This window comes from Sturnira hondurensis, unplaced genomic scaffold, assembly GCF_014824575.4.
Source record: "Sturnira hondurensis isolate 20B ecotype Veracruz unplaced genomic scaffold, ASM1482457v3 Scaffold0005563, whole genome shotgun sequence".
Lineage (NCBI taxonomy): Eukaryota > Metazoa > Chordata > Mammalia > Chiroptera > Phyllostomidae > Sturnira > Sturnira hondurensis.
Window position 1 is genome coordinate 4,396,072 of NW_028078194.1, and position 22,469 is coordinate 4,418,540.

General features: G+C 37.3%; 1 protein-coding gene across 4 annotated transcripts in view; it reads left to right on the forward strand.

Moving 5' to 3' along the window:
- EXOC6 (exocyst complex component 6) overlaps positions 1-22,469 on the forward strand; it is a 173,590-nt gene that overhangs the window by 93,221 nt on the left and 57,900 nt on the right. For all 4 annotated transcript variants that reach the window (XM_037047367.1, XM_037047364.1, XM_037047365.1 and 1 more), the window contains 3 exons: positions 1,809-1,920; positions 3,376-3,510; positions 20,839-21,018. In XM_037047367.1, the coding sequence (XP_036903262.1) occupies positions 1,809-1,920; positions 3,376-3,510; positions 20,839-21,018 (427 nt within the window). The remainder of the gene's footprint in view (positions 1-1,808; positions 1,921-3,375; positions 3,511-20,838; positions 21,019-22,469) is intronic.

Here is a 22,469-nt window from a genome sequence, read left to right on the forward strand (position 1 = left end):
TCTTGATTTTAGGTATAAAGGACCAGAGGGAGATATTCTCCTCAAGTCTGCCAGAATTAGGGTGGACAGAAATGGAAAAGAGTGCTTGCATTAAAATGGAGAACTCTAAATAAAGTAGTAGTGGGGAGTACCTATGTTTTACCAAATCTTGCTCTACTTGCATTTTTAAAATAAATATAAACTAGTAAATATTTGTGTTTCATAGATTTGTAATATTTTAATAAACTAAAAAGTTTTAAAATTTTAGCCCATATGTAAGACAGTGGTTCTCAACTGGGGTAATTTTTCCCCCCAAGGGACATTTGGCAATGTGTAGAGGCATTTGGGTTGTCACAACTAGGGGAGGGATGCTATCTGCATCTCGTGGGTGGAGGCCAGGGATGCTGTTCTGAACATGCTTCTGTGCAGGTAAGACAGCCCCGACTCACTACAAAGGATTATCTCACCTACAATGTCAATGGTGCTGAGCCTGAGAAAACTTGGTTTAAAGACAGTTTAACTGTTTTGACAGTAAAGCTGTATACAAGAAATTAGCCCTGGCTGGTGTAGCTCAGTGGATTGAGTGCAGGCCTGCAAACCAGACGATCGCGGTTTGATTCCCAGTAAGGTCACATGCCTTGGTTGCAGGCCAGTTCCCAGCAGGGGACGCATGAGAGGCAACCATACATTGATATTTCTCTCCTTCTCTCCTTCCCTTCCCCTCTAAAGATAAATAAATTTTTTAAAAAAGAAATCATTATTTACTTAAATTGAAGGCCCAGTGGTTAGAAGAATATAAGCTTTTTAGTGCTAGCCTAGGAATCTTTAAGACATTAAGAAACACCTTTTTTTTAATTTGCACCAAATTAAAACTAGCATAAGGTAGTTAAATATAGCTCCTTGAATCTTTTTTTAAAATCTTAATGGAAATGGATATTTTACTTATATTAAAATTCAATCTAAGAAAATAGTCCTGGCTGGTGTGGCTCAGTGGACTGAGCACCAGCCTGTGAACCAAAGGGTTGCTGGTTCGATTCCTAGTCAGGGCACATGTCTGTGTTGTGGGCCAGATCCCTAGTAAGGGGCATGGGAGAGGCAACCACACATTAAGGTTTCTCTCCCCTCTTTTTCTCCTTTACTTCCTCTCTCTAAAAATAAATAAATAAATAATCTTTAAAAAGTTTAAATCTAGTAATTAGTTATTTCTGGGAAGAGCTCATGTATATTTCATTTTAACAGTAATTTTGTCTATAGTTGTGTATGAAGTGTCTTTGAAAGTGATTGTCTTATAATGGAGTCATAATTTAACAATAATTTTATTTTCACATACTAAGTACTACATGGTTTTATTGTAATGGTTAATTTAATACATTCAAATTATGCCATAAATGAATATCCCACTTCATTGAAGTATTCCTTTTGTGCCCTGGCTGATGTGGCTCAGTGGATTAAGCATGTGCTTGCGAACCAAGGGGTCACTGGTTCGATTTCCAGTCAGAGCACATGCCTGGGTTGCAGGCCAGGTTCCCAGTAGGGGATGTGCATGAGAAACCACCACACTTTAATGTTTCTTCCCCTCTCTTTTTCCCTCCCTTCCCCTCTATCTAAAAATAAATAAATAAAATCTTTTAAAAAAACAAGAAATATTCCTGAAATTAAATTGTATTAAAATTTGTGATTTAATAAATATGGGTGATTATAATTTACTAAAGATATAAAGAATTGAGGTGGAACAAATTATTTTACTAAATTGTATTAAATTATTTAGGAGACTAACTAAGTGCATGTATCCTTGTAGAAAGCTTAGTAATATTAACTTTTTTTTTCAGCTCAACAGAAATAGATGATATGCTTAGAAAATCCACAAATCTGCTGCTGACCAGAACTTTGAATAGCTGTTTACTGAACCTTATTAGAAAACCGCACATAGGTTTGACAGAGGTAGGTTTCTAACCAAATGTTCCACAATGTGAACATTGTTATAAATTATTGCTGAATATCATCCTGTAAAACTAGCTTTCTTGTCCAAATAAAAGCATCAATGTAAACTTAAGCAACATGAAGGAAAAGTGTTTTACAGGAGGAATAGATACAGTAGTTTCCCTTTATTTACCATGTTAGTCACCTGTGGTCAACTGCAGTTTAAAAATATTAAATGGAAAATTTCAGAAATAAACAATTTGTAGGTTTTACATTACATACCATTTTGAGTGGCGTGGTGAAATCTCATACTGTCCAACCCAGAGCATGAAGCATCCCTTTGTGCAGCTTATTCTTGCTGTGTGCGCATCCTCCCCAGTAGTTACTTAGTAGCCAGCTTAGTTATCTAAACAGCTGTCATGGCATCACAGTGCTTGTGTTCAAATAACCCTTATTTTACCTAATGATGGATCCAGAGCACAAGAGTAGTGATGCTGGCAATTTGGATATGCCAAAGAGAAGCTGTAACGGGCTTCCTTTAAGTGAAAATGTAAGAATGCTTGAATTAATGAGGAAAGAAAAAAATGTATGCTGAGGTGGCTAAGCTGTTAAGAACCATCTTCTGTCTGTGAAATTGTGAAGAAGGAAAAAGAAATCTGTGCTAGCTTTGTTGTACCGCAAACTGCAAAGGTTAAGGCCACAATGCTTGATAAGTTAAGATGGAAAAGGGGCTAAATTTGTGAATGGAAGACATGAGCAGAAAACACGTTCCAATGACAGCGGTGTGTCGTGCCAGAAAATATTGAATCTGTGAGAAGACTTCGGCAAGGGATCCCCGAAACATTATGACCACATTCACACAACTTTTATTACAGTATGTTGCTCTAATTGTTCTATTTTATTTTATTTTTTAATTAAATTTATTTATTTTAATTGTTGTTCAAGTACAGTTTTCTGTCTTATAATTGTTCTATTTTATTATTACTGATGTTAATCTCTTTTTGTGCCTAATTTATAAATTAAACTTTATCACAGGTATGTCTGTATAGGAAAAATCAGAGTATGTATAGTGTTCAGTACTATATATGGTTTCAGGAATCCACTCAGGTGTTGGAACATATCCCCTGCAAATAAGGGGCAACTGTTGTAGTTTAAGGTGTTATAACATATATGTAGATTTATAATTTCCAGACCTTACATGAAGAATGAAAATATTCACTTTTTTTACTTGGTAAATGTATACAATTGGAAAAAGTACTTTGAAACATTATTTTAAATTAATAGATTCTTTGTTATTTTATTTTCTGATGATAGCATTCTTAAGTATTTGTAGCAGGCTTTTGAAATCAGGTAATCAGTTATATCCTGTAATGCTATAATTATGCATAAATAGTACAGTTACCAGAAGTAATCATCCTGTTTTTTAAAATCAAATAGCTTTTGTACAGGTAACCGGATATATTTTGTATTCTCCAGCTAGTACAGATTATCATAAACACAACACACCTGGAACAAGCTTGCAAATACCTTGAGGACTTTATAACTAACATTACAAATATTTCTCAAGAAACTGTTCATACCACAAGACTTTATGGACTTTCTACTTTTAAGGTATGTAAAAAATCTGACCAAAGTTTTTATTTCAATCACTGCAAGCAAACTTTTAAAAGTTAAAGAAAATATTCATTATATACATGGTTTTATTATATTCGTAACAATTGACTATTAGAGATAATCATTGTCAGCAGTGAGTAGTTAAATGTCGGTTACTTTTTTGCCTTTTAAACATCTTTTTAATATGGAGAAAAGTATATTGATTTTCTACAGCTACTTTACATTTTGTTTATGTTTTGAAGACTTCCAGTAGTACTGAATTGGTCTCATTGAATTTCCATTAATGTCTCTCTCAGTTCAGTAAATAATTTTTTATATAACGTGTATATATGTGTGTATGTTTAGAAATTAAAAATGTAAGATGAATTAGGTAAGTGTAAGCTTGGCTTTATGTCCTTAATTGGCTCCGAGCTAAAGAAAAGTAAATATCTTATTACAGGTTACTAAAGTCCTGCTTTTACAGGAACAGAGAGATTTCTGTTTGTGTAATACCATGGGATGTACTGAAAGATTAATTAATGGTTGTTTTAAACAGAATGGAAGATTAAATACTTTCATAAATTTGTTTTAGAATCTATTTTACTATTTTATTGATTTGGGGGTCACATAGACGTGAGATTGGCATAGTCTTGTAATATAAATTGCTTTGCATTGTGTATTTTGCTAAACAAATGTAAACCACTTATTGATCCCGTATCTGTAAAATACACTTGCTAATTTAACCACACACCCTTTTCTGAGTTCTCTATTAAAAAGAACCCTTATCTTTCTGCTCTTGCTATATTATAAATTACCCAATTTAGCTCCTAAACTTATGATATAATCACTTACACTTTAAAAATTCAGTATACTTGTATCTAGAAATAACTAATGAAATGTTAACAGTAACTAGACTTTCAAAGTCCAGAAATGACCCTTAAATTTCTAAAATTATCTGCATGGCCTCCAAATCTTATGCTTCTATGGTTATTCTTAAGCTCATATAGTCATCATCCTGACCCAAAAGGCACAAATGTGGATAGTATCTGAGTACTCCGATAAAATTAGTTATTAAAACTGAGACAGAAGCTGGACGAAATGCTCATTCATTTATCCAGATAAAATAGTATAGCAACTAAGGATATGTACTCTGGAGTTAGACTGCTATGTGGCTTGGCACAATTTTTACTTTTAGTGATTCCCAGTTTCGTTATCTATAAAATTAGAGCAGCAATATATTACCTACCTCATCCAGTTATTATGACGATTAATGGGGATACTTAGCGCAGTTCCACTTGTACATCATCTATACTCTGAGAACTCTCTTAGGTGATGAGAGTATAAAAGTGTGACCCTGTCTTTGAGAAGCTCACAGGAGAATAAACTATAAAAAGACAGTTGATTATATGGTAGGATAAGTGCTGTAATGTAGAAGAAAACTCCACCAGGTTTTAGATACTTATTTATCCAAGGACAAATTGATTCTTTACTTTTATATTAGACTTTGTACAATCTTCCTTCTGTTTTTTATTGATCTCGGTCCTTATGTCCATGTGTTACTCATAGACTGTCAAGAAGGGATTTACTGAGGACTGGAGTTGTAAGCATATTTAACTGTTAACATTAAATTTAATAGGCTTACTCTGTACTCTGAATTGCATTGACATCTGGTGAATGTAGGGGTCTTCAGGCAATTTCCTTATCAATTGTAACTCAGAGAACCCACGCTATGGGACGTGGTGGACCTAGACTTGAGGATCTTGGAACTATGCTTCTCAAATCTGCCTGTTAGGAGGAAATGTTTAGAAATGTTAGCTCTGGTCCATCGTCCCTTAAGTTGTAGATATTTGGTGGAAACTACAACTGCCATAGAATATCCTTTGGTTTTCTTGGAAATCAAGAAATCAAGTTTAGCCTTTAAAGTTGTAGAGCATCCTTGGGTTTTTTTGTTGTTGTTTGTCTTATTTTCATACAGAACACAGGAAACCCTCTTGGTTTTATGAGAATAAGAGCCGTTTCAAGCTCAGTTATATGAAAGTCAAGTATCCTTTAGCTCTACCTTTGGTTTATTTCAAGAGGAATTTACCATAAAGTATGATGTGAGGACGCAATTCAACTTCAAGAATTTTTAACTAAACATTAAAGTGGATTTTCGAGGGAGATCAGGGGAATTTTCATTGGTAGTGAATACTCAGTCTGTTACCTCTTTCACAACGAAGATTAAAGTACGGCCTTGGTTGCAGCCAGTGGCATCGATTGCTTAGTTAACCTCCTAGCCTGATTGTTGCCAGTCCGTGACGCTACCAAACATCTTCCTATGCAGCTGCTCAACGGTTATGGAAACAAGCATTTACAAGATCCTTTCACTCTCACCTCCTTCTGCTTCCCCTCCAAAAAGCACATATGCACACACAGAATCCTTGATTTATATCATACATATTTTACGAAATATATAGATTATCTTGTTAGCTTGCCTTTTCATTTTGCTAAATCTATGAGTGAAACAAAAGAAGAAAGAAGTTTCTGCCCTCCAGCAGTACCTCAGCTCTTCAAAGGTAACCTGGACACACTCTGAGAGCTACTTGAAACTAATATAAGACTTCTGACTGAAAAGATTTGCATCACAATAGAAGGGGAAATGGGAATACCATTCCCTTTTTAATCTGTGTAGTAGAAAAATAACCTTGTTCTTCTTTGGCATCAGAGCACTTTAACTTTGCTCCAGAGAGCTTTTCCAACCTGCCACTCTGCAGGCCCTTTCCTCATGAGTCCTGGCAGTGACTACAACTGTTCAGAGCCCAAGAGGAGCACACGTCTGATTCTTTTCTAGTCTGCCTTTTTAAAATCTGTCGATGGCTATGCAACACAGTTTTTTTCAGGGTTATGGCTAAAGTGACAGTGGCAAATTGTCTTTAGGGGCTTGAAATTCTTCCTATGGATCTAGGATGTGGTACATGGGCTTTTAAAAAATATTTTTCACTGAACTATAACATATACATATGAACATGTACAATTTGTAGCAGCATAGGTTATAAATATACACAGCTCAATTAATTATTAAAAAGTGAATCCAGACTTCTGGCATGTAAAGAGTTGGAGGTTGCTCTATCCTGACAAGTAAAAAGCTTAGGAAACTGAAAAATAAACAGACCTTCTTTGATTTGTCCGAGAGTGAGATCATAGGGCAAACTACTGCCCCCGAAATTGGAGAGACAGGCAAATCCAGAGAATCACAACTTAATGGGGCAGAAACTTCTGCAGGAACCACTGCTGGGGTGGGAAAACCTGAACTGGACTTGATAAATTGCTGGAGACTCAGTATGGATGAGTCTCAAGGTTAAAACCCTAACCATGGGGGAGGAAGCGGGTGGAAGGTGGGCCTACACTTAATTTTGAGTTTTACCTCATGGGGCCCTACCAGCTGCTCCCAGTGAACATTAGAGAAAAAATTCTTTTGGGCCTCCAGCAGGGGAAAGGTAAAAGGAACCACTGAAATACACCAGAGTATTCTGTTCTTAAAGCATTCTATGCTTCCCAACAAGACCTAACCTGGGAACAAACTATGTGCCTAAACTATTGCAGTTTTATCAGAGCCTAACCAAACTGGAGGAAGGCAAATATTCAACCCCATCCTGTTCCATCTAAGGGGTGGGAATGAGAAGCACTTGTGAAATTCACAGTCAAGGGCCAGAGGCTAGGTACTTCCCTTTCCCGCGGGCCTTGCTGCCACATTACCAAAGTCCTGTCTGTTTGCTGCAGTTCCTTTCTCCCAGCACCATCATGTTCTGCTATCAAGAAGAAATTATAAGACAGACTAAAAGGAAATTTAGAAAGAGAGAATAAGTATTCGGACCAAATTCAGATATGTCAGGGATATTGGAATTATTGGGCCAGGATTTTTGTTAACTCTGATTAATGTACTAAGGGCTTTAATGGATAAAGTAAACAACATTGCATTATGCAAGAACAGATGCATAATGTAAGCAGAGAGTTGGAAAATCTAAGACATTTTTTTAAAATGCTGGTGATTAAAAGCACTGTAATAGAAATGAAGAATGCCTTTGATGGGCTTACTAGTATACTGGACGTGGCTAAGGAGAGAATCCCTGATGATCTCTGAATTACTTTAGGGATGGGTCTTCCCCTGTCTTGAAGAATAGCACATCGATGTTTCTCATAATATATTATTAGGGAATTTCAAATTAATAGTGAAATACCACAGTATACCTACCTGAGTGGCCATAGTCCAAAACACTGGTGCCACCAAATGCTGGTGAAGGTGTGGAACAATGGGAATTCTCCTTCATTGCTGGTGGGAATGTAAAGTGATGCAGTGAATATGTTTTCCCACTCTGTGGATTGTCTTTTCAGTTTGTTGATGATTTCCTTTGCTGTGCAAAAACTATTTAGTTTGATGTAGTCCAATTTGTTTATTTTTTCTTTTGTTTCTCTTGCCTAGGGAGATATGTAAGATAAAATGTTGCTATGTGCAGTATCCAGGATTTTTATGGTTTCAGGTCTAACCTTTAAGTATTTGATCCATTTTTAATTTACTCCTGTTTGTGATGTAAGAAGGTGGTCTAGTTTCATTTGTTTGTATGTATCTTTAATTTTCCTGACACCATTTATCAAATAGACTATCTTGGGCCCATTGTATGTGTTTGCTTCCCCTGTTGAATATTAATTGACTATAAAGGTATGGGTTTATTTCTGGGCTCTTTATTTTGTTCCATTGATCTATGTGTCTGGTTTTTATGACAGTACCATGCTGTTTTGATTATACATCTGATAAGGGGTTAATATCCAAAATTTATAAAGTACTTATAAAACTCAACACCAAAAAACAAGCAACCCAATTGAAATATGGGCAAAAGACCTGAATAGACATTTTTCCAAAGAGGACCTACAGATGGCCAATAGACATATGAAAATGTGCTCAACATCACTAATCATCAGAGAAATGCAAATTAAAACCACAATGAGATACCTTCTCACACCTGTCAGAATGGCTACCGTCGATAAATCAACAAACAAGTGCTAGTGAGGACATGGAGAAAGGGAGACCCTTTTGCACCGCTGGTGGGAATGCAGACTGGTGCAGCCACTGTGGAAAGCAGGATGGAGATACTTCAAAAAATTAAAAATGGATCGTCCTTTTGACCCAGTGATTCCCCTTATGGGAATTTATCCAAAGGAATGCAAAACACTAATTAGAAAGAACAAAGCACCCCTATGTTCATTACAGCATATTTACAATCACCAAGTTATGGAAGCAGCCCAAGTGTCCATCAATAGAGGTGTGGACAAAACAACTATGAGACATTTACACAATGGAATACTACTTGGCTGTAAAAAAAAGAGGGAAATTTTTACACTTTGCAACAGTATGGATGGACCTGGAGAATATTATGCTAAATAAAATAATCTAGTCAGAGGAAGACAAAAATACCACATGATTTCACTTGTGTGGCACCTAATGAACAAACCGAAGTAACAAGCAAAACAGAGACAGACTCATAGATGGAGAGCAGATGACAGCTAGTGTGGGGGTGGGGGGTGAGAGATTAGGAGGTGGAGGGATTGAGCAAAAAGGAAAAAGGACTCATGCACCTGGACAAGTGTGATTGCTATGGGGGTGGGGGTATAAGGGGACTAAATGGTGATGGGGAAAATACAATAAAGATTATGTTTTTAAAAAGTGATACAGCCACTTTGGAAGACAGTTTAACAATTTCTTATAAAACTAAACATATTCTTACCATAGAATCTAGCAGTTACACTCCTTTTTATTTACCAGAGAAGTTGAAAACTTAAATCCGCACAGAAGCTCACACATGTGAGTTACAGCTGCTTTATTTAATCCTGATTGCCCAAACTTGGAAACAACCAAGATGTCCTTCAGTAAGTGAATGGATGAACTCTGGCACATTCAGATAGTGGAATGTTATTCAGCACTGAAACACAATGAGCTATCAAGCTATGAAAATAAATGGAAGAATTTTAAATGACATATTAATAAGTGAAAGAAGCCAATCTGAAAAGGCTTCCTATGGTATGATTCCAGTTATGTCATATCCTGGAAAGGGTAAAACATGGAGAAAACGAAAAGATCAGTGGAGGCCATGGGTTGGGGTCGGGAGTGGGGGAGACATGAATAGATGGAGCCCGGAGGATTCTTAGGGCAATGAAACTTCTCTGTACGATACTATAATGGTGACTATATGTCATTTACACCTGTCCAAATCCATAGAATGTATAATAGTACCAAGAATGAACCCTAATGTAAACTATGGACTTTGGGTCATAATGATGTAAGGTTCATTGATTGTAACAAATGTAACACTCTGGTAAGGCATTTTGATAGTGGAGAAGACTACAAATGCAGGAGCATGTGGTTTATAGGATATCTCTATACATTCCTTAGTAAGAATTATTAAAATTTCTCACTTGAATTATAATTCTTTAATTATTTTACATGTATAAAGTTGATTTATTATTACACTGCTAGCACAATTGCAATATTCCTGACTGATTAAAGACATTTCAGCTTTTGATTACTTATATGCTTCATGTATGGTCTTTTGTATTATTGGTGAAGTTTTGTACAATTTCTTATTTTGTTGTGCAGCCTGATTGTCATCTTTAGAAGCTGTGCATGTAATGCTTATTTCTTTTGTTCCTGGCTACCACCAGCTTCTCCCGTTCTTATCTTTTTCCATTAGAGAGGGCTGCATAAAGCAGTTTTATACTTGCAGCTAATTGAATACATTTTAACTACATAAAATCCTAAAAGGTGGATTGCAGAAAAGCAAAAATTACATATTTATCAAACAGAATAAATAATTAAGCCAATTATACACACAAGTAAATAACATAAATAATGAGGATGCTACTTTGCCAAAAACATAAAAGCTAACAGAAAAAGCAAAAGTATATTGTTTTAGTTCTATAAGCAAAAGCGGAAGATCAACAAAATTTATAGACTACTTCAACCCCCATGGATACATGAAAAGTGCTCAGCTTTCTGTTTTTCTGTAATTTATCATTGGTGATCACTTAACTATAGCAAGTGCCTCTTGTAAGGGTGGTAGGGAGCAGAAATAGAATAGGGAAGGAAATGGCTGAGGAGTACTTTAAAAAGCTACTTGTATCAGATGATTTGCAAACCTGATGCCAAACAACCTAGAACTTCTAAGAAGTGGCAGGTGCTATGGCAAAGCCCCTGACCGTTCTTTAACACTCGTGAGGTGCAATGGCCCCTGAAAACTGGAAAGGTAAAAATGTAGCACTGACCTTTTAAAAAGGAAAAGGAGAATTTAGGTGATTTGAGAATTGGAAAAGCATTTAATTTATAATGATCTACAACAATACCAGATAATTCAGAGCTGGATTTCGAATTATTCTAGACTTTGATTCTAAGTCAAAGCTATATTGCCCTTTCCTATATATTGCTAGAAGTGGAGTAGCTAGCAAATGGATGTGTGAGGGATTTAGGTTTTTCTAGGGCAGGCTACTTTGATATTTTGCTCTGTCTAAAGTAAGACTTTGTGTCTCAAAACACATAACTGTGAACAAAGCAATAATTGGTTGGAACTTTCCATCTATGCTGACAATCAGTTTTGTCCTGGGAGTGTATATTAAATGATACATAATTCAATTGTTCTGTGCTAGTTACTGACAAGATGTGGAATGGTTCTGAACCAGTAGGATTCTTTAATCTAAAAGGGCAGATATTTATAGATACAGACGCCTGGTGGGTCGAGGTTAGGAAATGGAAGGGGACTAAGAAGAGAAAGGACTCATGGGCATGGACAATAATGTGATGACTGCTGGGGGAGGGGGATAAATGGTAATGGAAAAAATACAATAAAGTATAATTGCAGTTTAAAAATTAAAAGAGCAGGTAACTACAAATAAACAACTGATGTAATAAGTAGATAAATTTGGTCCTATAGACACGTTTGATTTGGTTTTATACTGTTTTGAATTTGAGCACCTTTGGATAACATGTGTTTATGCTTTACGATCACCCTGCCCGCCACGGTCATCTTGTCTGCCATACTCATTCATGTTACCTGCCTGGACCTGGAAGGCTTTGGGGTATTTGTATAAGATACAATTCATATCCCAAAGCCAACAACTCTCTTTTTAATCACAGTAATGTAATATAATGAAAAACTCTGGTGAAAAGTAGCCATTTCACTAGATTAATTTGAAGCATAAGCAAGCAAATTTTTTACTGATTTTAGGGGTAAATTAACTTTTCTTGGTTGTTACACTGATGTCTAAAATAGCTAAATAAAAATTCATAATATCTTAAACTGATTCTTTTTTCTACCTATCTAGTTTTTTTTTGTGTTTTTTTTTTACATTGGTACAGTAGTCCACTTATCCTCAATTCTTCTTTCTGTGGTTTCAGGCACTGCAGTCTGAAAAACTTAAATGAAAAATTCTAGAAAGAAACAATTTACGAATTTTAAATTGTGTGGTAAAATCTCCTGCCATCCCATTCTGTCCCTTCTGGGATGTGAACCATCCGTTTAGCCAGCATCCGCCCGAGGTCTGTGCCACCTGCGCAGGAGTCATTTAGTAGCCCACTCAGTTATCAGATGGACTGTCTATAGCAGTTATCACAGTGCTTATGTTCGAGTAACGCTTATTTTACTTAATAATGGCCCAAAGCACAAGAGTAGATGATCCTGGCAGTTCAGATCTGCCAAAGAGAAGCCTTAAAGTTCGTTCTTTAAGTGAAAAGGTGTTGTACACATGGGAAAAAAAAACATTGTATATATAGTGTTTGGTATTATACGTTTCGATCATCCCCTGAGGGTGTGTTGGAAGAGGAAGAGTCACAGGTAATGGGGAACTACTGTAATCTCAATTTTCTTGCCTCCTTTCCTGGAAAATCTGGAGTTAGCTTTGGTCTATTTCTGTTTAACTGCCCTTAACTAATTAATAGGTTTTGATGTTTAGTCTTACCTCTTTTTCCCTCCTTTGCCTGTGGTATCAGTAGTGACATTGGTTAATGAGTTGGGTGCTATGTGCTACTACTGTTTAGAAAATTCTAGATTAAGATTATAGATTATCAGAGCCTCATTTCTTGAATCAGAGCAGGGAGAAATTAGCTAGACAGTATACCTTAGTTTTGATAGTTCCAACTTCATCTTCTGGTTGGATTTTTAGGGCTCAGAAAAATGTCATAGAAGTATTCCCCTTGCTTCAAGTGAGTAATTTTAAATGTAGCCTTTTTTCTAGAATGTTCAATAAAAATGTTTTATTTTTTCTTTTTAAAAAAATATATTTTATTGATTATGCCATTACAGTTATTCTAATTCCCCCCTTCATTCCCCTCCACCCTAAATACCCCCTTTTCCACCATTCCCCACCTTTAGTTCATGTCCATGTGTCTCAAGTTCTTTAGATTCTCTATTTCCCCTACTATTCTTGCCCTCCCCCCTGCCTATTTTCTACCTACCATTTATGCTACTTATTTTTTGTACCTTCTCTTCCCCCTTCTCTTCCTCCCACTCCCCTGTTGCTAACCCTCCATGTGTTCTTCATTTCTATGGTTCTGCTCCTGATCTAGCTGTCCTCTTAGTTTGCTTTTGTTTTAGGTGTGGTTGTTAATAACTGTGAGTTTGCTGTCTTTTCACTATTCATATTTTTTATCTTCTTTTTCTTAGATAAGTAAGTCCCTTTAACATTTCATATAATAAAGGCTTGGTGATGATGAACTCCTTGAATTTGATCTTATCTGAGAAGCACTTTATCTGTCCTTCCATTCTAAATGAAAGCTTTGCTGGATAGAGCAATCTTGGTTGTAGGTCTTTGGATTTCATGACTTGGAATACTTCTTTCCAGCCCCCTTCTTGCCTGTAAGGCCTCTTTTGAGAAATCCACTGAGAGTCTGATGGGAACTTCTTTATAGGTGACTGCTTAAGAGCAATCCTTATCTCTTGCTGCTTCTAGAATTCTCTCCTTCATTTTAATCTTGGCTAATGTAATTATGAAGTGCCTTGGTGTGTTCCTTCTTGGGTCCAACTTGTTTGGGACTCTCTGAGCTTCCTGGATTTCTTGGAAGTCTATTTCCTTTGCCAGATTGGGGAAGTTCTCCTTTATTATTTGTTCAAATAAGTTTTCCACTTGCTCTTTCTCTGCCCCTTCTGGTACCCCTATAATTTGGATGTTGGAGCGTTTAAAGATGCCCTAGAGGTTCCTAAGCCTCTCATTTTTTTGAGTTCTTGTTACTTTATATTTTTCTGTTTGGTCATTTTTTTCTTCCTTCTGGTCCATTCCCTTGATTTGAGTCCCCGTTTCCTTTCCATCACTATTGGTTTCCTGTGCATTTCCCTTCATTTCAATTAGTTCAGCTTTGATGTGTTCCTCTAATTTGTGACTAAAATTGACCAGTTTTGTGAGCATCCTGATCACCAGCGTTTTAAACTGTGCATCTGATAGGTTGGCTATTTCTTGGACACTTGGAGTTATTGGCTCTGGGGCTTTAAGTTCTTCTTGAGCCATATTTTGGTCTGTTCGCACCTGTTATGTATGAGGGGCAGAGCCCTAGGTGTTCACCAGGGTGGGGTGACCCAGGTCACTGGGTTGTGGTGCTGTATGTGGGGGTGGGGTCCAAGAGGGGCAATGGCGGTCCCTTCCGATGCTTCCTGCTGCTGGGGCCTGCTCGGTCTGTCTCACTGCTTGCTCCTTCGCTGGTTTATCTGTGTGCGAATGTGTGACCACGGTCAGCTTGCCGCCTTGCGCCCTCACTGGGTCTGCCTGTTGCTACCCCACACCTGGGATCCGGCCACGGCTGCCTGTGTGCCTGGGTCAGGAGATCTTTCCTGCCTGACCCTGCTCCGCTGCTTGCTCCACCCCTCTTACCGGTCTGGGTGAATGGTTCGTTTTTGTCCAACGTCTGTATAGTTCAGTTTTCTGTGTTTTGGCTGCATTTTTGTTACTGAAACTTTGTTGACTTTAAACTTAGTTGTGAGAGGAGGCACAGTGTTTCCACCTATGCCTCCATCTTGGCGGAAGTTCTCCATGATAGTAATGATCTCATATTGATTATCTGTATATATGACTCCCCATTAGAAGCAGTGTCATTTCTTGTGGGCCTTTCCAGCACTTAGAATACTGGATACTATTTTCTTCCTTCTTTCTAAGGTTCATAGAAGGCACTCACAAAGTGTTACTCACTTCACTGGTTAGGGAAGTTCCACTGAAAAACATACCTCACACTGCAACTCAGAATGTTTAATAAAAATGTTTTAAATAAGATACTTGTATTAATCAGAGTTATTAACATAAGATTGACAAGAACTGTCAGAAAAACCAACTCAAACTGTCTTAAATAATAAAGGAAAATTATTATCCAGTGTGACTAGAAATTCCAAGAATGAAGCAGATTTCATGTGAGGCTGAAGCCAGCTGCTCCGAAGATGTCACAAAGGACCCCAGAGTTCCTCACATCTTTCAACTCTGCTTAATGCAGTTTGGCCTCATCTTGAGACTCCATGGTGGCCTGGCAGCTGTAGGCTCTCTCATTCTGGTAGCAATGGCTGCCCCATCACAGTTCCAAACCTCATATCCTTGCTCTGTCATTGGAAGGAAGTGTCTGTGTCTCCACTAGCTGCTGTGGAACTCCCTGTGGGTAAGAGAATGATAATTGCTACTTGACTTGAGTTCATCAGTATCTATTCTTGGAGCTGAATGTAGGTTCACTTCTGTCAGACCGAAGAGAGATGTGAGTGGGGGTAGAGTAATTTTCCAAAATGTTTGGGGTCTGTTCCAAGAAGGGGGAATGGATGATAGACAGTAAATCAACAGATGTTTATTAAAATGTTTAGCTGTTACTACATAGCTTTTATTCAAAACACACATGCTTATGGTCTAGGAAGTCTAAGGTGAAGTTTGTGCATGTGTATGTTTAAAAAGTTCCTCAGGTTGCACACCTGATACTGAGAACCACTGATACAGTTCTGCCTAAAGGGGGCACTGTTTCTTTTTAAACAAGCAAAGGAAGAATATATTGCTTTGCTTATAAACAGAATCTTTTAAAATTTAACTTAGGACTTAGTTGATATATTCCTGAGTTTCTGGTGAGGCCATAAGGATTGAGAGTATTTGGTTTCAAATGTGAAACTCTTCGGGAATTCTAAGCTAATTTCTTAATAGTCTCTAAATTATAGTTAGTAATCTTTTTACTTTAAAAAAGATTTTATTTATGTTTAGAAAGAGGAGGAGAGAAGGAGAAAGGGGGGAGAAATATCAATGTACGAGAGAAATATTGATTGGTTGCCTCTCACATACTCCCTACTGGGAACCTGGCCCGCAACCCAGGCATGTACCCTGACTGGGAATTGAACTGGCAACCTTTCGGTTTGCAGGCCAGCACTCAGTCCACTGAACTACACCAGCCAGGGCAGTAGTCTTTTTCTAGAAATGTGTTAGCAAATAATTCAGTTTCCTTGTGTGTGAGTATAGGAAAAGTTACAATAATAACCTTTCCTCTCTTTCTTTACTTGCTCCTGTTTCTTTAAAAGTAGGATGTAGTGAGTCACTTCATACAGTTCATAAACATATGTTTTCTCGTGATTATATTTGTTGGGATTATAAAATTAGCAGAGTCCTTAGTCTTTAGCAAAGTCCTTTCAAACATTGACTTTAAAACATGTTCCTGCTCAGAACTGTTGTCTGAACTGCTAGTGACTACTTAGAGTTTTTTATTTACTCTTGTAGCCTATGGGAAGCATGGATAAACTGGTAGAAATATAAAGTGCCGCCCCCCCCCCCCCCCGCTGAATTTCATTTAACATGTGAAAAGTTATCTTAACTGGATAGTTTATGGGAAAAGTGGAACCTGCTCCTGTTGTCACCTCAGTAAATTAGTAGATTAATCAACAGAGTTCTAGAGAAGAACAAAAAATTTTTTAAATATTTCCTTTATTTTTGCTTAGTTTCTTTACAGAAAATCAGTGGCTTTTGAATCACTTTATCCAGAAAACATATAATTATAATGACTTCATATAACTGTAATGTGAATGATTTCATCATCATCTATAATTTTTCTTCTTTCAGATAAATAGTGTTTGTTTTCCCCCATCACTTCAAAATTTGAAGATATTTGGTCCCTCTCCCATTTTACCTTTTGGTTAATGTTGTAATTGTCCCGTATTTCTTTTAAAAATCCAGGAAATGGAGGCCTCAAAGAACTTAATGTACAACCCATGGACCTGAGCTAAAGGAGTGGGGAGTGCTGGAGGGTTGGGGGGCAGGGTGGGAGGGATAAAGAGGAAAAATGGGAAAACTGTTATAGCATATCAATAAAAATACTTAAAAAATAAAAATCCAGGAAAATCTGAAATAACATTTTTATTTAACAAAATTCTATGTAATAAAAAGGGAAATTAAGTACACCATTGATTTTAAAGGTGGATTTAAATAAGGATCTTAAAAGAATAGTTATTTTTAAAAAATATCTAAAATTTCACCAAATAGTTTAATTCTGTGAGTTGGAAGGAGAGAAGTCTCTTGATACAGGTTTTTAAAATTTTGTTAGGCATCTCTTCTCCTTCCTACCTACATTTAAGGCATCCCAGAAAAACAAGAGGAATAGCCCTAGTGCAGGTAAGGAATGGAGTAGAGGATAGGAGCAAACAGACTGCAAATTCTCTTTGCCTGTGATAGAAGAGAGCTGGGTTGAGTATTAAGGGATGATTATTTGGTTCTGAGCTTTATGCCTCCCTTATCTGGCTGCCTTTTGGAGTTGCAGTCTGACTTCATTGCTATAGTGACCTGTATTCATCTGCTAACCTTCAGTAAAGGTAGTGAGACATGAAGTAGAGAGGAACACTGGGGCAAAATGCAAAGTGGCAAATAAGCAGTTTTATTTCTTTGACATATTGGCATATAAATGGCATTGCCTTACAGCAAGCATAGAACGTACATGCTTAAAGGCCTGAGCCGCCGCGTAAGAAATCTAGGCGCCCTGGATCCACCGTGCTGTGAGCAAGCCTCGCTGCATGGAGAGGCCCCCTACCCCAGGTGCCAGGTGTGTGAGTGAAGAAGCCTGCACATGATTCCAATGCCCAGCTGTCGCGTCTCATTCCCAGCCTTCAGGTTGTCCCAGCTGAGGTCCAGATCTAATGGGGCACAGTCACCCCACTCTTCCCTGTCTGCGTTCCTAACCAGTGGAACCTGTGAGCATAATAAAATGCTTGTTATTTTAAGTCACTAANGTAGAGAGGAACACTGGGGCAAAATGCAAAGTGGCAAATAAGCAGTTTTATTTCTTTGACATATTGGCATATAAAGGCACTGCCTTACAGCAAGCATAGAACGTACATGCTTAAAGGCCTGAGCCGCCGCGTAAGAAATCTAGGTGCCCTGGATCCACCGTGCTGTGAGCAAGCCTCGCTGCATGGAGAGGCCCCCTACCCCAGGTGCCAGGTGTGAGTGAAGAAGCCTGCGCATGATTCCAATGCCCAGCTGTCGCGTCTCATTCCCAGCCTTCAGGTTGTCCCAGCTGAGGTCCAGATCTAATGGGGCACAGTCACCCCACTCTTCCCTGTCTGCGTTCCTAACCAGTGGAACCTGTGAGCATAATAAAATGCTTGTTATTTTAAGTCACTAAGATTTGTGGGTTAGTTTGTTACTCAACAGTGGTAACTGGAACAGCAAGTAATATAAACCTTTCTAGCCCACATGATCTGTTTGCAGTACACATTTACTATACATGTAGTCAGTACTAAATTGTTAGTAGTTATTTGTTCTTCCCTGGCTGGTGTGGCTCAGAGGACTGAGTGCCGACCTGCGAACCAAAGGGTCACTGGTTCAATTCCTGGTTGGGGCACATGGCTGGGTTGTGGCCCAGATCCCTGGTAGAGGGTGTGTAAGAGGCAACCACACATTGATGTTTTTCTCCCTCTCCTCTCCCTTCTTTCCCTTCTCTCTAAAAATAAATAAATAAAATCTTAAAAAAATAATTCTCCATTCTGTGATTATTTTATTTGTGGTACTTTTCTATCCCAAGTAGATTATAAACTTTTTCAAGACAGTAGTTACTTAAAAATATTTTATAACAAATACCTACTGCCAACTTCATTGTAAGCACTGTTCTAGGTGTTGGAGGTAAATCAGTGAACAAAAACAGACACAAACTTCCTGCCTTAATGGCACTTACATTTTAGTGGACATTTTGTACCTGTTACCTTACTCAGAGTGCTGAATTTAGAGTGGCTCATAGGTCATTGATAAACACTAATATTAAGCTTCTCAATCTTAAGATTTTTTTCCTGAGGAGATTAGCATTGCATTAGAAATTTTAGTAGAGAAACACTAATAAGTTGCTTATAAGTAACTTTAAGTTATAACTCATTTTCTACTGCTGTTGTTATTCCTTCATTACACTTGTTAATATTAAATGATTTTTAATATTAATTAAAAATTAATTTTCTATCTAAAGTAGTATTTACTCTCTGGTGCAGCTGAGGAGAGACACTATTGGAAGTTGTTAGTGTCTGTCATATGTGTGTTAGGTCTCTGAGTGGGGAGGAGAAGAAAAATCTTTCTCGAAATTCCTGTTCCGATCCTACTGTGGAGGCAGTTTGTTTTCTTTACCCCAGTGTGGCAGTGGATAGTAAGTAGTTAGACATCGTGAAAATTGGAGAGGGAGCCAAAAACAGCATTGAAATGTGGAAATGACACACAGTGTTTTGATTGATCATGTTTACCTTCTCTTACACTGTTCTTTTGAAAATTTCTGAAGGCACACAAACCAAAATACCTAAGTATTCTTGATTATATTTTTTAAAGTTACAACTCAAATGGCATATCCTCCACAAAGCTTTCTTGTTTCCTTGTGTTACAAATTTGTTGAAAACAGGACATTTAAAACTATATAATGTGGCAACTCAGAAAATCACTTTCTCCTCTCTGTCTGAGAATTGATGTTTTTTTCCTGGTGGTTGTTTTGTAGCTTTTAGAAAGTAACTGTACAAAGTGGCCACAGAAGTCTCTGCTTGTTTAGCTTAGTAGCCAGCTAATGATCAGACACAATCATTAAAAATTCCTTAAAAGTCTGGGACCAGTAAGTCCCCGGGGTTTGCTGAAGGACTGCGTGTGTATTGGGGCGGGCTTCAGCACTCAGGCATTTGACAGCTCCGCTTTGGCCTTCACTTCCTGCTTGCAAATTGCTTCACAGTCAGCTGTAGACGAGAGCTTAGAGCCTTCTCAGGTCTTTCCTGAGCGTGTATACAGCCCTGCAGAACCTTCTACATGTACATTGCCTTCAAGATTCCCAGGAATACATCAGAGGCTTTCAAAGCCACTTATTGACATCTCATTCCTTAGATTTTCCTTTTGAGCTTTTTGCTTAGCCTATTGTGTGCCCTGTTACCCTCTGCTTAAGGCATTTGCTATGTGAAACAGTTGCTTGTGGTTGTTGTCCACCAGCGTCCCAGGGACTAGGCGCACTGGACGAGCCCCACTTTAGGTCATATAAAGACATCTTTTAAAGTAGGGTCTTCCAGGGAACCATCAGATTAAATAATGATAATTCTTTAGGGATATGTCTTTGCAGGAGGTCCAAGCCATTTGGCCCTTGGATGGCTGACGGGTTGCTGGTTTACAGCACGGTTGGGGGATGTTGCTTTTCAAGGGTACCACAGAGCTGGAGCAGGGGGGGAGAATAGAAATAGGGTATATTAAAATGCCACAAAGCTTGCTTTCTTACCAAGATTCAGCTATTTAAAAAAAAAATGCTGTCTGGATTACTACAAGTTTTCAGTTAGTATCCAGAGTTCTGGAAAAGTTGACTTTGATAAGTTTTGCTAGTTTTTCTTATTGTTTTTATGGAGGGGAGAGTGTTTAGAGATCCTTACTCTGCTATTTTTGCATATTTCCTTTATTTCTTTTCTCCTCCTTTGAGAAGTTAACTATTTTTTTTTTTGCCTCTTCAACTCAAAACACCAATAACTGTTTTATATCTTCTGTGATAGTCCAACTTAATTTCTCTCAGTGGATTGGGGTGGTCTTCTGCCTTCTTCACAACTTCTGTTTTTCTGCTTCTTTTTCTCTTAAAATTCTTTTTAGACCTGTGAGAACAATTCAGAGTAAATAAGTCATAATTATCTTACCACATAAAGACAAAAAAGGTGATAGTAAGGTTGCCAAAAACATAAGAGTACTGACAGCCAAATGGGTAGTCTTATTTGACTTTGAATAAATGACTAAGATATTAGACCAAAGAAAAATATAAAGCAAAATTTAGAATTTTAAGAAAACTTGTTTTATTATCTGCTTCTGTAACTATTCCTTATTGTTTGTTGTTATTTTGCCCTCTTTTAGGATGCCCGACATGCGGCAGAAGGAGAAATATATACCAAACTTAATCAAAAAATTGATGAATTTGTTCAGCTTGCTGATTATGATTGGACGATGTCTGAGCCAGATGGAAGAGCTAGTGGTTATTTAATGGATCTTATTAATTTTTTGAGAAGCATCTTTCAAGTGTTTACTCATTTGCCTGTAAGTATAAATTTTTTTCAAAATATCATAGTTTTGCTTACTAAAGTATATTTTAGAATTTGATTTTAGTTTGAGGTTTACTTGTTTAAACTAACTTCCTAGCTTGAATATATTTCCTCTTCCATTATTGTAAATCAATTCGTGAAGAATCCTAACTTATGCAATTGTTTGAAGTTTTGGGTGTTTTTTTTTGCTTTTTAACTGAAATACCTACAATTCTTTTCCCATGAAAACCAAAATAAAACTGTGAAATTGACAGTGTAGATTTAAATAGAAATAAACTGTAATAGGAGTACTTTTTATAAAAGTCAGCAGGGCTTTTCCAGTTAGAAAAGACTGAGAAATTATTGGATATTTTCAGGACAGAGATTAAAATAAAACAGGAGTGTTGTTCTGTCTTGACATATAGTCACAGTGTATCTATATCTTGAACAATCTATTGATGAAACGTTACCCCCAGAAAATGTATAGGCGGACATTTGAATGTGAATAAGCTGAAACATTGGCTTCTTCAGATAAGGAATGCAAAGACAAAGAGATTGTAGTGGAATGAACATGCTCATATATATTCAGAAATAATAGAACTACTGTTAAAATGTGGATGGAAAAAAATGTGGATGGAGTAGTCTTCATACAAATAAAATAGAAAAAAGTTATTGACCTTTTCATCTCATAATAAGATATATCTGAACACAAAAATAAAGCATGTAATTTGAAGCCTACCTAATTGCTTCCAACCATCTCCTTTTTTAAAAATGAAAAATAAAGATTATTTTCCTCATCTTTTATTTTTTCTCTATCAGGAGTTGCTCCAGGGGCCAGTTAGAATAGTTTAAGGAAGGGGTTACTGAACAAATTAAGCGAAGCATATCTTAAAAGAGATTATAATGGTGGATTGGTGCCAGAGAACTTTGAGAAGCTTACCCAGGGGTGTTAGTATATTCCTAACTGCTGTCCTTGAGTTACAAAGGGGAACCTTTGTATATATTTAATTTTTATACCAACTAATTTCTAAAAAGTACTCCTCATATAGTATGCACTAAGTAACTGTTGAATTAATTTGAATCCATTGTGTAAGTATAATTCTTCCTGCTTCTATCCAAAGCAATCCTCAGGAACAAATGTGCGCTCATGTATGCTCATCTCCACAAATGTACGCACATCATGTTTTCATGCTGTAATACCTGGCTCATAGGCTGGCATGAGGTGATAGGTAGGAATTTTGTGCTTGACTGTGGTAGGATTAGGAGAGGTTATATATTAGAAACATTTGGGGTGAATGCCTCACCTCAGGAGGCTGACATCTGGAGAGAAATCCTGTTTTCTCATAGGACATACTCTGGTGACACTGAGACACACTCCTGCCAAACTACAGTACTCACCCGATATTTTGTACAGTTTTAGATGAGTCTACATATGCCATTTTGAATTTTCATGGCACCTAACATGGG